General features: G+C 42.1%; 1 protein-coding gene across 1 annotated transcript; it reads right to left on the reverse strand.

Annotated features, from left to right (window-relative positions):
* Positions 1 to 4,981: 4,981 nt before the first annotated feature.
* plk3 (polo-like kinase 3 (Drosophila)) lies at positions 4,982 to 16,708 on the reverse strand. Its single transcript, XM_061694294.1, has 15 exons — positions 16,371 to 16,708; positions 14,846 to 14,953; positions 14,654 to 14,770; positions 14,376 to 14,505; positions 14,123 to 14,210; positions 13,706 to 13,801; positions 12,344 to 12,542; positions 11,480 to 11,606; positions 11,195 to 11,310; positions 10,197 to 10,317; positions 10,001 to 10,084; positions 9,577 to 9,739; positions 9,373 to 9,502; positions 9,142 to 9,252; positions 4,982 to 6,536 (listed from the first exon to the last, which is right to left on the reverse strand). The coding sequence occupies exons 1-15, from the start codon at positions 16,590 to 16,592 to the stop codon at positions 6,342 to 6,344; spliced, it is 2,007 nt and encodes a 668-aa protein (XP_061550278.1). The 5' UTR covers positions 16,593 to 16,708; the 3' UTR covers positions 4,982 to 6,341.
* Positions 16,709 to 17,660: the final 952 nt, after the last annotated feature.

The following is a 17,660-nucleotide window of genomic DNA, read 5'->3' on the forward strand; positions in this document are numbered from 1 at the left end:
ACTTTACTCACTGCACCCTTGAACCTGTTTTTCATCATCATCTTCAAGGGGGACTGTTAGGCCACAGAGGACTATCCATCCATCCATTTTCTGTACCGCTTATCCTCACTAGGGTCGCGGGCGTGCTGGAGCCTATCCCAGCTATCTTCGGGCGAGAGGCGGGGCAGTCAAATAAAGTACATAATATCTTATAATCTAATAGGTCGTCTTACTTGAATTCAGCCTTACTTTAATTTTAATTTGTGTCCTTCTTTTGTCAGAGTAAAGGACATATCCATCCATGGTCTTACCCAAAAGATGGAGAAGAAATCACCTAATTTCACTGCTTTACTTCAAGTTGCTTTACTTCGAGTTACTTGATATCACTTTACAATATATTGCTTTGCTGTACTTTGCTTCACTTTACATTACCATGCTCACCGGAGCGGCGTCCGCGGTTTTCGGCGCACGGAGACGGAAGCGGCGCCACAGAGGGAAACGGGCCGACATTCAGGTGAAACTCCGCAAGAGAGGACACAGATTGGCGTTCCCGTCGATCCACCTCGCGAATGTACGCTCCCTACCCAACAAAATGGACGAGCTTCATCTTCTGTTAAAGACCAGTAAAGACTTCGGACGTTCCGCGGCCATGTGCTTCACGGAGACCTGGCTTTGCGACGCCGTACCCGATGGCGCCGTTATGCTTCCCGGTTTCCACATTCATCGAGCGGACCGCGACATGGAATCATCGGGGAAAACAAAGGGCGGCGGGATATGCCTCCATATCAACGAAAAATGGTGTACGGACGTCACGGTGCTCAGCACACACTGCAGCCCGCATGTGGAGTCGCTATTCTTAAACTGTAAACCATTCTACTCGCCACGTGAGTTCGCGTCGTTCATCCTGGCTGCAGCCTACATTCCGCCTCAACCTAACACGAACGCCGCACTGCTAACGCTCGCCGAACAAGTCAACGAAATTGAAAAAAAACCCACCCGGACTCACCCCTAATTATTCTCGGGGACTTCAACAAAGCTAAACTCAACCACGAACTCCCTAAATACAAGCAGCACATCGACTGTCCTACCAGGGAAAATAATACTTTAGACCACTGCTACACTACGGTAAAAAACGCATACCGTGCTATACCTCGTGCAGCCCTGGACTCGTCTGATCACTGCTTAATTCACTTAATACCGACGTACAGGCAAGAACTTAAATGCGCGAAGCCTACAGTGAAAACAGTGAAAAAGTGGACCAATGAAGCCAAGATGGAACTTCAAAGCTGTTTAGACTGGACAGACTGGAGTGTCTTTGATAATTCAGCTGGCAGCCTGGATGTATATGCGGACACTGTCACATCTTATATCAGTTTCTGTGAAGAGGTTTGTGTACCAACAAAATCTTTTCGCACATTCAACAACAACAAGCCGTGGTTCACTGCTAAACTTAAGCAGTTTCGCCAAGCTAAGGAGGACGCATATCAGAGCGGGGACAGGGCCCTGTATGATCGAGCTAGAAACCAGCTGACTAAGGAAATTAACATTGCAAAAAGAAACTATGCAGCAATGTTGGAAAAACAGTTTGGCGCAAACGACTCTAAATCAGTCTGGCATGCATTCCAATCGCTGACTAATTACAAGCGACGATCCCCCCAAGCTGAGAACAATAGCACACTAGCCAACGACTTGAATACCTTCTACTGCAGATTTGAAAAGGACACTTTCACACCACACACCCACCCGGCCGCACCCGCGACCACAATCACAACTCTGACTTCTGCGTTAACCATTCATGAACAGGATGTGAGACGCATCTTCAAACAACAAAAGATTAACAAAGCGGCAGGCCCGGACCATGTGTCCCCATCCTGCCTCAAAGTCTGCGCGGACCAGCTCGCTCCAGTCTTCACTCAGATCTTCAATAGATCTCTGGAACTGTGCGAAGTTCCATCCTGTTTCAAACGCTCCACCATCATTCCAGTCCCAAAGAAACCTGAAACCTCGGGTTTGAATGACTACAGGCCTGTCGCTTTGACATCTGTGGTCATAAAGTCCTTTGAACGTCTCGTGCTGGACCACCTCAAGAGTGTCACAGGTCCCCTGCTGGACCCCCTGCAGTTTGCCTACCAAGCGAACAGGTCTGGGGATGATGCAGTCAACATGGGACTGCGCTTCATCCTAGAACACCTCGACAGTGCAGGGACCTACGCGAGGATCCTGTTCATGGACTTCATCTCAGCGTTCAACACCATCATCCCTGAACTCCTTTCATCCAAGCTTCTACGGCTCAGCGTCTCACCTGCCATCTGCCAGTGGATTTACAGCTTTCTGACGGGCAGGACACAGCAGGTCAGGCTGGGGGAGACCACCTCATCCACACGCAGCATCAGCACTGGGGTGCCCCAAGGTTGTGTCCTCTCTCCGCTGCGCTTCTCTCTCTACACGAACGACTGCACCTCAGCGAACCCCACTGTCAAACTTCAGAAGTTTGCAGATGACACCACTCTCATCGGCCTCATCAAGGACGGTGACGAGTCTGCATATCGACAGGAAGCGGAGCGGCCGGAGCTGTGGTGCGGCCGACACAACCTGGAGCTGAACACGCTCAAGACTGTAGAGATGATCGTGGACTTCAGGAGGCATCCTTCGCCACAGCTGCCCCTCACGTTGTCCAGCTGCCTTGTGTCAACCGTCGAGACCTTCAAGTTCCTGGGAATTACAATCTCTCAGGACCTGAAGTGGGCGACTAACATCAACTCCGTCCTCAAAAAGGCCCAGCAGAGGATGTACTTCCTGCGGCTTCTGATAAAGCACGGCCTGCCACCGGAGCTCCTGAGACAGTTCTACACAGCGGTAATCGAATCAGTCCTGTGTTCTTCCATCACAGTCTGGTTCGGTGCTGCTACAAAAAAGGACAAACTCCGACTGCAACGGACAATCAAAACTGCTGAAAGGATTGTCGGTACCCCCCTATCCACCATTGAGGACTTGAAGTCTCAGCGCCCTTTCCACAATGGTCATTGCACCGGTCTATTGCAATATTAGTCATTCGAACTGCTCTAAGTGCTAGAGGACTCTGCATCTTTTTGCACAATTTTTGTCAATGTTGTACTAGAGCGGCTCCAACTACCGGAGACAAATTCCTTGTGTGTTTTGGACATACTTGGCAAATAAAGATGATTCTGATTCTGATTTACTTCAAGTTAATTGAATTGCTTCATGTCAAGTTGTCATGCTACTTTGCTTGTCTTTACTTAAATGTAATTCATTCCTTTGCTTAACTTTACTTGGTTTTTGCTTTATGTCAAGTTTCTTTTGATCACTTTACATTTGCTTCACATTAGATTGCTTTCCCTCCCTTCGCTTTGCTGAACTTTTGTTACGTTGCTTTATTTCCAGTTACTTGATATCACTTTATGATACATTGCTCTGCTATACTGTGCTTTGCTTTACTCCAAGGCAATTTAATTTACTTTGCTTCATGTCAAGTTAGTTTATAACACTTTTAATTTTATTTTGTTTACTTAACTTCACTTCATTACCTTATATCAATTTACATTATATTGCTTTGCTTTTCTTGACTTCACTTTGCTTTATTTAACTTTACTTTGTTTCTTTATCTTCACTTTCCTTTACACCTAGTTACGTTTGATCATTATGTTGGCTTGCTTTACTTTGTTACTTTACCTCGCGTTAGTTCAAGTTACTTTATACGACTTTACATGAGATGCTTCACTTTATATTATTTTAATGTGGTTGGGCACATACAATGGGTAGATTTCCTGTTTCCTTCTTGCATGAAATTATTTTTTTATTCCTGTATCCACTATTGCTACTGAAGCGATGCAAATTTCCCCAGTGTAGGACTAATAAACATTATCCCATCGTATTTCCTTGCCTTCACTTTGCTTTGCTAAACTTCAAGTTGCTGCACTTGACTTTGCCTTATGTCAAGTTCATTTCAACTTCAAGTTAGTTCACTTTATGTCATTACTTTTTAGCACTTTTTTGTTTCAGTGAATTGCTTTGCTTTATGTCATGTTTGAAATTATTCTTCACGTAACTTTGCTTGACATTATTTGATGTTCCAGCTTAGGACATACTTTTCTTAATTTCTTTCCCCTTTTCTCGTGTTATAGAGAACACAGCAAATTTCAGAAGTTTTTATGCACTTTCAACACCTGACAAGTGAGCGACAAAATGAGCTTCATTTTCATGACGACACAAAAAAATCCAACACAAACATGAGCTTTCATACCCAGAATCTGCATACATTTCATAACCAAGCAAAGAAGACATTTTACACTTCCTATGACCGATTACCACTAGACTATTCCTAAATAACTTATTGATTTTGTTCCGCTATGGAATTAAGTCACATTCACCAACTTGAAATGCTTTATCACATTGGTTATAGTGCTGCAAACCACAGCACGAGGAGAAAGAATGTGACAGTACAGTAGTTACGTGGACAGTAATGTGAATGTGTCATTTGAAGACGTCAAATCAGCACATTTCCGCTGCAAGCACAGCAGCTTCCAGAGCTTGTTGCCTCAGTTTTACTCCTCAAGTACGAGTGAGTGCCATCCTACACAGTCCTTTTTTTTTTTTTTTTTTTAGAAACACCTGTATATTAATTTTTAAGCAACACTGCAACAACTGATTGCATCTAATTATATATTAAAGCGGTTTCCTGAGAAACTAATTGGATTTCATACAAAGTCTGCACTGGGTTGAAAGTATAAACTACTCAAATTTAATTTAGCAGTCAAATATTCCCAACTAAAGTCTTGTTTCTGATTTAACCAAAAATTAAGACAAGTTAAATACTACTGAACTGGTATATTCACTGTCAATTGAGCATTAATATAATTTTTTAAATCATCAGAGACCAGACATTTTGTTTTCAACAAACTTTATTTCTGTCCCATTACCCCCCCCCTCCCCCATACAATACCTACAAAAAGTGTGAGCGGAATTGAACATTTCCTTGTGTCAAGACCATACATATTACACAATAAATAAAAAAAAAAAAACATAAATAAATAAATTAACATGACATTTTGTGCCAGAAAAATAAACTTCTGAATTGGCAGACTTGTTTCTGAGAACATGACATTTGGCATTCCAGGTCACAGCTTTGAGGATACAACTCTTGGGTAAGAAACTCAATGCAAATCAATTGAGGGTCACAGTACGACGAGTACAATGTTTTCTTCTTGCTGGAGATTATACATTGACGAGAGCAGGTTCATTTTAAAAGCTTACAGCAGGTAGTGACAGTGTAGTGCTGTTGGACATGCTTTTGAACTTTGAAGAGCAAAAAGCATACACAAACCATGACAAAGCCCTCAGCTTGACATTCGCAAAAGCAGCTCGTTATTGCACTATACACAGATCCCTCAGAAAGGCACTTATCACCCCCTCCCTCCCTCGTCTCCTCTCCTCATTTCGTATCCCGGACCGGCTGTCTGCTTTACCAGAACGTGGGCGCGCACACGCACACGCACACACATTCTCCTACGTGTCAATTTAAAACTCATTTCTAAAAATCAGACAAAAGTAAACAGGCCTTTTGGTATAGAGTTAAAATCAAATAAAATCAGTGATGGTTTATATATTATATATATAAAAAAAAAAAAAATGAAAAAAATTACCTATGAATTCACAAAAAAAAATAAGTGCATCATCGTGTTGCTCCCAAAGCCCCTTAAAGTACTCCGTGTACCATGTCAGTGAACGCAACGAACAAAATGGGTGACAATGAGGCAGAAGAAGCAAAGACTCTCTCTGAACCTCACCGCCCAAATATGGCCAGGAATGTCAAGTGTGCGTGTGAGGTAAGTGAAGATCATAGTGTGATCTACTGCTGGCTCGTGTCTTTTTGTTCAAATGGAAAACAAAAATAAACACGTGCACCAGTGTCCACAGGTCAGGAAGCAGCCAAGCAGGCAGAAGAGAGCCCACCACCGTGTGTTCGACCAATACAAGTTGCAATTTAAAGTGTTTAGTTACCATGGGCACACCACACCTGGCACGAATGTCATCTATGAGGCAGAAAGCAGCAGGCTCAATTGGCACCATCCAACCAAGATAAATCAGTGGGTTTTTTTCTTTTTTTTTCCTTTTTCGGCATCTATCATGGAGTGTCCAATCATTAGATTTCGCCAAACAAACTTTGGACAGGCACGAACACTGGAGGCCAACGCATCATCTGATCAAATCAGCGGGAATACCAGCAGCTGCCACAAGAGGCCCATTATGGCACTGCAAAACACTCAACCAATCAAAAGGGCGCCAGTCATTGAGCCTCTAAAGATGTCACAGTTAGCCAGTCAGTCGTCGTCCCCCATTCTCCCTTAGGCATCAGCATGATGCTGCAGGAGATTGAGCACATATCGGAGGCGGTGTCGCAGCTCCGTTGTGCAGCCCATCTCTCTGACCATGCTGAGAAGGTACGTGTAGGAGACGCGCTCACAGCTGATATAAGTCAGCAGGTACGAGTCCGAAGACTTGGACAGGATGATCTTGGTGTGGTCTGTGTAGAAGTTCACCTGGAGCGAAGGAAGAAGAAAGCCATGAACGATTCATCCACAATGAATTTAAGCAGCACACAGTTATTCAATTTCCCTTGTTGAAAAATAAAGGGGAGCAACAAATGCATAGTCCTAGACAATATGTATCATTTGCTTTTTTTCCCCAATGGGCAATCAAATAATGATAAAGCAACGGATTGTCAATGGCGTGAAAAGGTGTGTTGTTTCCATTTATAAAAACAAACATCTAATTTGGGATAATATCATCAGGTGGCACTGTACTATGTTGTATAATTGGAGGGTTATGCTGCATCATGATCATGTCACTATTTACTGAACATACCTGATGCAGGTGTGATCCTGTTGTAGAATGGCAAGTCTAATTAAAGTTTAACAATAAAAACTGTACTGCAGCTACCTGAATGCAACTGCAAACTTTCCGTATCAAATTTTTTTGATTGAAAAATTTACTTAACGGCTTGTATGAGTGCCTGTTCACCCATCAAGTGTGAAATTAAACAATCAGGTAACACTTTTGTTATCTGCCCATTTCCAAAAATCATTTATTGTTAGTCAGTGATTATTTCACACAAGTGCGATTCATTAGCAGGCTGGACACACGAGGGACTCAGTCTCTCTACAAGTCTCCAGATTTGCTTTTAAAAACAAAACTTGCTAGACTTTCTAGGTTGGAAAACTTTCCAAATATAACCGCTAAGTCGGCAACATGGAGTGGCTGCTTGGTTCATCCCAGTTGTCATGGTAACAAAAGTTGCATTTGCCATTTTTCTTTTACATGACAAATATCCAACCAAAACAGAATGATTACAACCAGAGTGACAAATCTGAAGAATGTCAGGGACCTTTTACTGAACACTTCTCAGAATTCTTAATTGTGGAAAACAATATACACAACTCCAATTCCAATGAAGTTGGGACGTTGTGTTTATATATATATTTAAAAAAAAAAAAAAAAAAAAAAAAAAAAAAAAATTTGCTAATCATGTTCAATCTATATTTAATGGAATACACTACAAAGAAGATTTGTAATGTTCAAACTGATTCTTTGTTTTTAGCAAATCATTTAACTTGGAATTTTATGGCTGCAACACGTTCCAAAAAAGCTGGGACAGGTGGCAAAAAAGACTGAGAAAGTTGAGGAATGCTAATCAAACACCTGTTTGGAACATCCCACAGGTGAACAGGCTAATTGGGAACAGGTGGGTGCCATTGATTGGGTATAAAAGGAGCTTCCCTGGATTGGTTCACCTCTTTGTGAACAAGTGCCTGAGAAAATAGTCAAACACTTCAAGGACAATGTTCCCCAACATACAATTGCAAGGAATTTAGGGATTTCATCATCATCAAAATGTTCAGAGAATCTGGAGAAAGTCACTGAATGTAAGCGGCAAGGCCGAATACCAACATTGAATGCCCGTGACCTTCGATCCCTCAAGCATCAAAAACCGACATCAATGTGTAAAGGATATCACCACGTGGGCCCAGGAACACTTCAGAAAACCAATGTCAGTAAATGCAGTTCGGCGCTACATCCGTAAGTGCAACTTGAAACTCTACTATGCAAAGCAAAAGCCATTTAATCAACAACAATCAGAAACACCACCGGCTTCTCTGGGCCCGAGCTCATCTAAGATGGACTGATGCAAAGTGGAAAAGTGTTCTGTGGTCCGACGAGTCCACATTTCAAATTGTTTTTTTAAATTGTGGACGTCGTGTCCTCCGGGCCAAAGAGGAAAAGAACCATCCCGGACTGTTATGGACGCAAAGTTCAAAAGCTGGTATGGGGCTGTGTTAGTGCCAATGGCATGGGTAACTTACACATCTGTGACTGCACCATTAATGCTGAAAGGTATATACAGGTTTTGGAGAAACATATGCTGCCATCCAAGTAACATCTTTTTTATGAGCGCCCCTGCTTATTTCAGCAAGACGATGCCAAACCACATTCTGCACGTGTTACAACAGCGTGGCTTTGTAGTAAAAGAGTGCGGGTACTCGACTGGCCTGCCTGCAGTCCAGACCCGTCTCCCATTGAAAATACGTGGCGCATTATGAAGCGTAAAATACGACAACCTCAGACTGTTGAACAGCTGAAGCTGTACATCAAGCAACAATGGGAAATAATTCCACCTACAAAGCTTCAACAATTAGCGTTCTCAGTTCCTAAACGTTTATTGAATGTTGTTAAAAGAAAAGGTGATGTAACAGTGGTAAACATGACCCTGTCCCAGCATTTTTGGAATGTGTTGCAGCCATAAGATTCCAAGTTAATGATTATTTGCTAAAAACAAAGTTTATCAGTTTGAACATTAAATGTCTTGTCTTTGTAGTGTATTCAATTAAATATAGGTTGAACATTTGCAAATTATTGTATTCCGTTTTTGTTTAACACAACGTCCCAACTTCATTGGAATTGGGGTTGTATATAATTTGACTCTCTTTTAAAGAGATGCCAAAATGAATGCCACATTACTCACAGAAGGAGAAGCAGAACTTGATTTCTGACAGCCAAGTTGTAATATAATACAATTATTTGAGAGTTAACATTTTAAATTTCACTGTATTCCAATAGTTGAGAAATAAGTGACAATCATGTACTAACCTGCAAAGTTCCATTGTTGAAGAGCATGACAAGCGCGTGGTCTGTCTTCACCCACTGCAGCAGCAGAGGAGGAGGACCAGAAGATTGCTCATGACAATGAATATCACCACCCTGTTGGTTTATAATTAAAAAAAAAAAAATAAAATAAAAATAAAAATAAAAAAAAGTCAAAAACGGAATCCTCTGTAAATATGCATTTTATTTCAGTCCCCTCGCCCCATTTGCTCGTACCTCCATTAGATTTTGTTCCATGTAGTTAGCCATGAGCTCTACAATTTGTTTCTGGCTCCGAAGCTGCTCAGGTAGAGAGCTGGCAGGGAAGCTAAAGTGCTTGTTGTTGGTCAAGCAGTAGTGGACCGTCCTGGGTGATCACAACAGCAAACATTTGGATTTACTGACTCTCAATAGAGACGTTGACGAGGGCTTTCTACTCACTTGCGTTGGTCACAGAGGCTGAGATGCGTTCCCTCATTGAAGAGCACGCCGATGCTTTGGTCTGAAAGCTGGTAGCCAAAACCGTATTTGTTGGAATAGTCCACCCATTTAGTGACCCATAGGAAGGACTGGGGCCTGGACAGGCACGGTGGGTTTCTAGTGGCTGCAGAAACAACAGTCATGGTATATAGAAAAGGGGAAAAAGTGCAATCAAACAAGCACGTTCCCCATCAGAGCTTTACACAAAAGCTACAAGGCATTAATTAAGTTTCTTAAATCCATACGAGTCAGCAGATATTCTAGGTTTAAAGAGCTTAGACGATCAGGCTCATTCAACTGCAACCACTCCGCTTCCATGTAAATACTGTATGATACAAAGTAAAGCAGCACCAAGCATCTCGTCCACATCTCAAACAATGCTCACCTGTTGGCATGGTGGCCAAGCAGCCATTGAGAACCTTCATGGCCGATTCAGCCACAGCGGAGGGAGTGACAACATCCTCACAAGCTGGAGAGAGAGAAAAATACAATAAGTGAATTGTGTTACTAATTAGTGAAATAATAACACCCCCCCCCCCAAAAAAAAAAAACACCACCAAAAACGTATAACGAGAGCCTACGTTCAGAGCTGCTGGCCATGGTGCCCTTGAAGGAGCGCGAGATTGACTTCCTGGATTCTTCCTCGGCGGGGGTCTGCTCCAGAGGCACCGAGCTGACCAGCTGACCGCCGGGTGAGGGGACCTGAGGAGAGCGAGTTAGGATCATTGAGAAAAACATCTGTGACCTCAAATGTACGACCACACATTCAGCCTGAGGCTACAGAGTTTTAACTTTTCAACAAACTCCTTAAAACCCTTCTATTTTACACCATTATCTACAACACAAACAAATTAATGCATTGCGATAGTTGCACTAAGTATACATTTTCTACTGCTAAAGCTGGAGTAGCAGTGCAAGGCGCTCAGATGACAATTCGTATTATATGCCATCAGGTGTATGAAAAGCCATTTCAACATTTAACAGCTACTAGCCCGAATGTTGCCGATATCTGTAATTCAGTTTTGCCGAGTCAAAAAGAACATTTCAGATAACTACATTCTCCTTATCCACAAATGTCATTGCATCTTGTAATGTCATTAATTCATTTTCCAATATTACCAACAGAATTGGAGATGTGTAACTATTTTGAGATATCTCAAATTTGATTCTGACTAATCATAATTGCTTGCCATATAATTTGGACAAGCGTCATGGCAGCTAAAACAGAAAAACATGGAATCTGATATTCTCAGATCAGAATTAGCTCTCTTACAAATCTGGAGGAAAATCTGATTGGTATCGGATATCTCACAGTATGGTCTAAATATCCTACATTAGATATTTGGCCAGCATTAAATTAACTAAATAATTGCAGACACCGGCCAATGGAGTAATACAGCAGTCAGCCCAGGACAACTAAATGCTAGTTTAAAAAATAATAATTGTTTTATGTACATATTGTACATTGTGTAAACAGAGCCATATCAGATATGCATCACTTTAAAACGTACAGGGAAATACAGTCAAACATCTCAGATGTTAAATTCAACCTTCTCCTGAAGAGTGAAAACAGATGTACCTCATTTGGGCCCACAGTTTTGTAGCTGATCTGGCGGTTGATGGAGCATTTGACGATGCCGGACACCAGCTTGGAAATCTCCGTCTCTTCTTTCTCCTCACAAGGCGACTTCTCCACTGCAACATGAGTCATACCCATAAAATTAAACTTGTAAAACAAAGCCACACGCTTGAGCTTAGCCCTTATTAACCAACGATTCCCTTGAGACAGAAGCAGCCTTGCAAGATGACCAGCGCTCTATAATTACTGTACAGGTATGCGAATGAGATTGGCACTTCTGCTTACCTTTTGTTTTTTTCTTGCCAAAGAGGCTCTTGGCCATTTTGGTGAAGAATTTCTTGGCCGGGCTGGGGGGACGGAGCTCGGGCACCATCACGCAGCTGCTGGGGGGAAGTCTGTCTGGAGTGAAACCCTGCAGGGCACAGCAGACAAAAGAGTTACGACACCAGGATGACAGTTGTGCTTCTAAGTTAGGCGCTTCTCCTCCTGAACTCTGACCTCTAGTACCAAAAAAGGACCATTACACACCAATATATTTAGCATAAATGACAATGTAAGAGTACTTGTCAGTGCAATGATGTAAATGCATTTATATCTTACAATACTTGCAGGAGTCCTTAGGTGCAATAATCTGCATGTATATATTACGCAAGTTGTACACGCAAACAGTTGTACTTGTCAGTACTGTTATCGTGGGACTGTTGACCATTCACAGTTTCTTATACTACCCCCCCTAAAATGTTTGAATCTGCTAACATCTTATGTTCCACATTCCAGACAATTTCAATTGATTCACAAAATTCAGGACAGCCAGGCTACTTTTCAGTCCCAAAAATTCAATTTTTCTCAGAATTCCCACATTTTTCACCCCCCCCCAAAAAAAAAAACAAAGCATTCAAGTAAATGAGACAGTAAGAAAAGTTCAAACCTTCCAATTCCAAATTCAAATTGTTCAGCTCATTCTGAACATTTTAGGAACCCATTTACCACATTCCAATCATTCCAAACTCCACACTTTTCACAGTAGGTTTCTCAAATTTGCCACATAAGGCAATCCCCAAATCAAGGGAGATTTTAAATATTTACCTCCCTTCCACATTCTTAACCGATTCTAAAAAGAAGACAAATAATAAATAACATCTGAATTACTTTGGTGAAGAATTCATGGTTGAGGATTTGATCCAGAGTGAGTCTGTCACTGGGGGTTTTCTGCAGGATACTTGAGATGAGTTTCTGTGCGGCGGGCGACAGCCCAGAGGGCAGGTTGTACCGAACTTCCTTGATGCATTTGTAGGTCTCTTTCAGGTCAAGAGTCTCAAAGGGTGGGTTGCCGCACATCAGCGTGTACCTGAATAAGAAATACGGCAAGGTAAGCCATGTCATGACTCAGAACAAACATGCTAACTGATTTGGCCAAGGGTGTGCAAACCTTCCCCTCAAATACAGAAAAGTCAAAGGATGCAAAGGCCACTTTGACATTCTGACTTAAAATTTATTAAACACTAAAAGTCAATCCCCCAAGCAATTATTTATTAGTTAGTTATAGAAACTCCAAAAGCACAGCTTTTTGTTAAAAAGGTAAGGCAAATCTTGTTTAGGATTTTTTCCAGCGCAAGAGTCACATTTCCACATTCAGAACCAAACCATGCGCAATCTATAAGCAGACAATTTATAAAGCCGTTATTTGAGGTTCAGTAATGCGATATGTTCTCAAATCAGAACCTTCACAGAGCAGAACTATTTTTGCTCCTGATGCACATTTATTCACTCTTAAGAGAAATGTTACTATTTTAGTTCTATATACAGTGGTGCCTTGACTTGAGTTTAAACCCTGCCAGGAAACACGCTCAATCAAAAATCTGTGTTTTAATAAGAAAAATAGAACTACAATTCTGTAATTTATAAAAACATTGAGTAATAGCAATGGTTCGTGCTGCTCCAGGTGCGTGCGCCTTGGCAACCGAGGGGCAGTAAACTACTTTGACGCACTACACAGATTTGATGAGGATATAGAAGACAGTCGCAACTAAGCGGCAATAAAATTAGCTGATGATATAGAACATATACCCGTGAGTATTGTTGTATACGTTACTGACAAACTGCTGCTTGGTGAGCTGTTCGCTGCCACCATGGCTAGCACTCGTAAATCAAATTCAAACAAGGGGGGGCGGGGGGGAGAAGAAAAGTCAGATCAACTAGCTCTATAAAAAAACTAATTTATTATTAGTAGTAGTATTTGTCAGGGGTGTTGCGCAACTCAACTTTTGACACCCACACATTTTCACAGGGTTGCAAATTGCCCCCCAGGCCATAGTTTAGATAGTTCTAGATTGCCAGGTACATTGTGTCCTCATTTCACAATTGACTGAGGATGTTGGCCACTCATGTTCTAGCTTGCTCAAGACCACATCAGTATAAGGTCTTCCCACACCGAACGACTAAGGACGCAAAGCCTCAAAGGCCGACAGAAACATGCCAGTTTACACATGACTGCCAAATCAGTTTACTTACATAACACATCCAAAGGACCAAACGTCTGACTCTGTGCCATGGCCCTGCCTGTTGAGCACTTCAGGGGCCAAGTAGTTGGGGGTTCCACAGATGGTTCTAAGAGTGATACAGAGGAGATTCAATTCAACATTGCCATCCTTTAGGGGCCATGCAAAATTATCTTGATGCAATGGTATTCCACGGCAAAGTGTAAAACATGTGGCGCAACTAGGCTTTCAGTGCTACATTCAACTGCCACTTGAAAACCGGTTTCGTTGGGTGATCGTTGCATGATTGCGCACATTACACAAGCACAGAAAAAAAATGCCAAGTGTGGAACGCCTTTTAGTAAACTGAACACCTTGAACCAGAAACGCAAGGTTGTAAATGCAATGCAAATGCAATGATGAAAAAGTACTTGTGTGCAAACAAACATACTTTTTCCTCTGCTCAACAGTCTCTAGCTTGGCAGCGAGGCCAAAGTCTCCCAGTCGCAGCTCCATGTTTTCATTCACAAAGAAGTTGCCTAAAAAAAACAACAAAAAAAAAACAAAAAAAAAAACATTTTTTTCCAAGTCAGCATTCCACAGCCCAGCCAGAGTCACAGCAGATCCTTTGGATGCTTTCATGCACATTCGCGACATTCCCATCATACTATCCGCCCCCGCCCCGCCCACTGCTGCTGTCATACCTAGTTTGAGATCTCTGTGCAGGATGCCTCTGCTGTGGAGGTACTTGAGGCCTGATATAATCTGTCTGAGGTAATATCGCACTTCAGGCTCCGTCAGCGTGTGTCTCGCCTTCCAAATGTGCGCCAGCGACTGCGGGGGGGGGTGAAAGAGAAAGCAATGAGCCAACCTCTGTAACCTTCAGCGAGATGACAATGACTTGCTCATGACTGCCTTTGACTGACGTTAGCTGCCAGGTTTAAGAGTTAAATCAGACCACTCATTCCGGAGAACTCCTCACCTTACGACTGCAGAGCTCAAGAAATATGTAAATGTTATCGTGGTCCTCGAAATGATGAGAGAACTTCACCACGTGCTTGTGCGACAGGGTTTTGTGCAGCTCGATCTCATTGGTGATCTACAATAAAAGGAAATGATGAGCGCTCCAATTTGTGCTGCATTATATACACAGACTGTGCGTCCCTGCCTATACCTTCTCCCTCTGGTGTGGTTTGGACACCCTGCTCTGTGGAATCACCTTGACGGCGTACATTTTGTTGCTCGACAGGTCCGTCATCTCGTAGCACCGTGCAAAACCACCCTTGAGGAGAAAAATGGAGGCGATCAGATTGGCATTCCTCGAAATTACATGCATAACATCAATGCAGGGGTGGGGGAATGCACGCACACACACTCTTCCATTTCACCTATAAATTCTCATTTACAAGTGACTCAAGACACTACTGTGCACATTTTCTACTTTACTGAGGAAATTATGAGCTGTCCAGACAATAACTCAGAGGGGGGAAAAAGTGATGTGTACCTCTCTTAACATCTCTCTTTTGTGACAAAAGTCTTTGAAGCAATTTTCATACTTTAAAACAAGGCTAAAAACTCAGCAGCTGCAAGAGAATCTGTTTTTTCTAAAAATATTTAATAGCTGAGCCTCTGTCAATTTGTTTATTTTCTCAAGAGGGAACAATCTATCATCATCCAATTTCTAGTATTTGGAATTTTACAGAAGATGGATGGAAGAATGTGTTGACTAGGATTCCATCGTTTTTATTTAGGTTTTGGACATTATCATTTCAGTGATTTTAGAAATATTTTGCGCAGGTATAGCATCCAAGTCATGAATTTGGCATAACACCAATATATAATAAACATTGATTATTGCATCATATTTGTTAGTAGGGACCCTGTATTCATCCCACAAAAGGATGAATATAGTATCCATCTAACCATGGCTGAAATGGCCACCTCCAGGTTACATTATAGGGCTTTTTAAAAGATCAGTTGAGTCAAAAGGCATCCAAAACTAGCCTTGGGGAGGAAAATGATCAGATTTGAACTGGCCAAAATAACATGCATAACCTGAATGCAGGTGTGTGGAATCCACATAGACAGTTCCATTTAACCTATCGTTTCTCATAAAGATTAACTGGTGCAGCACATGAAACCGAGGAGTGAAATGGCCACCCCTCGGCTTGATTACATGGCAGTTTAAGCATCGCTTGAGTCAAAAGATATTTAAAAATAAATTAATTAATTAATATAAAAAAAAATTGACAATCATTTTTTAGCCTCGGTCGTTGTGCCTGAAGCATCCTTTTTTTTGTCATGTGCAATGCATCCGATGCACCACAGAAATTTGAAGGCAGAGAGGCAGGCAGGGAAGCCGGACTGCTGCAGTCTCATTAACCGTGAAATTGGCGTTGGTCGGCGGCTCTGCGGCATATCACAACCCAGACATGACTCGGCAGCTGGGACCAGTGACGCGCAACCTGTTGGCTTGGGTGTGGATATTGAGTTAAAAAAAATAAAACAAATTATAATATATATATTTTATAGGTGCGCCGTAGCGTGACGACGTACTAAATAAAACCGAGCATATTTCGGAAAAATCGACACACCTTGCTGTACTGATTAGACACACCTGCAACGCAGCCTCATTTGATTTCGCCCACACCCGCAACACGCTAACGACACACATGCGAAGGAATACATTATTTATGCACCTTTCCCAAAAGCTTCCCTTTACTGTACGACCGTCCCGTCCTCGCGTCGGTGACCACCTGCGCCAGCTCAGTTTTCCCAGGGTCCGACTTGGCGCGGCCGGCTTTGGCCACCGGGGCCCCGGCTTGCTGGGCTCCGTCGGCGGAGGGCTTCTTGGACAAATCCGCATTCGCGGCGTGGCACGACAGGCGCGGCGGCGCCGCCGTGAAACAACCGATATCCATTTAGGGCGGCGGCGTCAAACAAAACACACACGGAAAAAGAAATCTCGTTGTACTCCTATATTGAGAAGACGCTCGTGTGTTTCTGGAAGAAACCGGTCGCCTCAATAAAGGGAATCCATCTGGCATGTCCGAGGAGAACGCCCCAAAACTTCTAAATATATACGTGGTTTGTGACGTCACGCCACAGGGGGTGTGGTTAAATGGAAAGTGCGGCCACATGTGCCAATAAAAACGGAAGTGAAATGTGAATGAAAAAAACGTGATTTTAATGCATTATTGGGTGAATCTTTGTTTTGTATTATTATTATTATTAATTTTATTATTCCGCCGAGTTTTCTCCTTCGCCATTTTACATCCGATTCACTCCGTTCCAACTTCGACATGTTCGAAAAATTCACGCTACGCGTGCCAAAACTCATCTAAGCCGCAACATTTTCACATTACCCACAATTCCACATTTTACACCCAAATAATTCCCTTTCATTCCCAATGGCACTTTCAACAAAATACTTTCACGTCATTCTCTTTCACTTTTAAAACATTCAGAACATCTTGAAAACACATTCCCGTATTACCCACATTTCACATTTTATTATTTTAAAACATACACATTCTCCCCCATTCTACTCTATTCTGCCTTGTTCCCCCCTTCTTTCACATTTCTTCACCAATTCAAACCATTCCACTTACTACATGTTTTCCACACTACCCACATTCTGCACTGTGCAACACCCGCATTTTAGCCACAAAAAGACAAATTCTTCATTTTTAGTTACAGTTTCCTTATTTCTCAACCGATTCCCATCATTCCAACTTCTACATGTTCAGCTCATTCAAGCGCATGATTTCAATCAGCATTGCAGCATTCGCGCGGAATTTCTCCAGGAATTGTACCTTCAAGTTATTATTATTGTTTTTTAATTAAATTATTTTTTTTGTTTTTTTTAAATATCCACTCTGAGTTCACCATATGGGCCACATTGTCTGTTTTATTGAGTTTACATCATCTGGAGCAGTTCAGAGTCAATATTTTGTTTTAAATGAATAACATGATAAAAAAATAAAAAA

This window comes from Phycodurus eques, chromosome 13, assembly GCF_024500275.1.
Source record: "Phycodurus eques isolate BA_2022a chromosome 13, UOR_Pequ_1.1, whole genome shotgun sequence".
Taxonomy (NCBI): domain Eukaryota; kingdom Metazoa; phylum Chordata; class Actinopteri; order Syngnathiformes; family Syngnathidae; genus Phycodurus; species Phycodurus eques.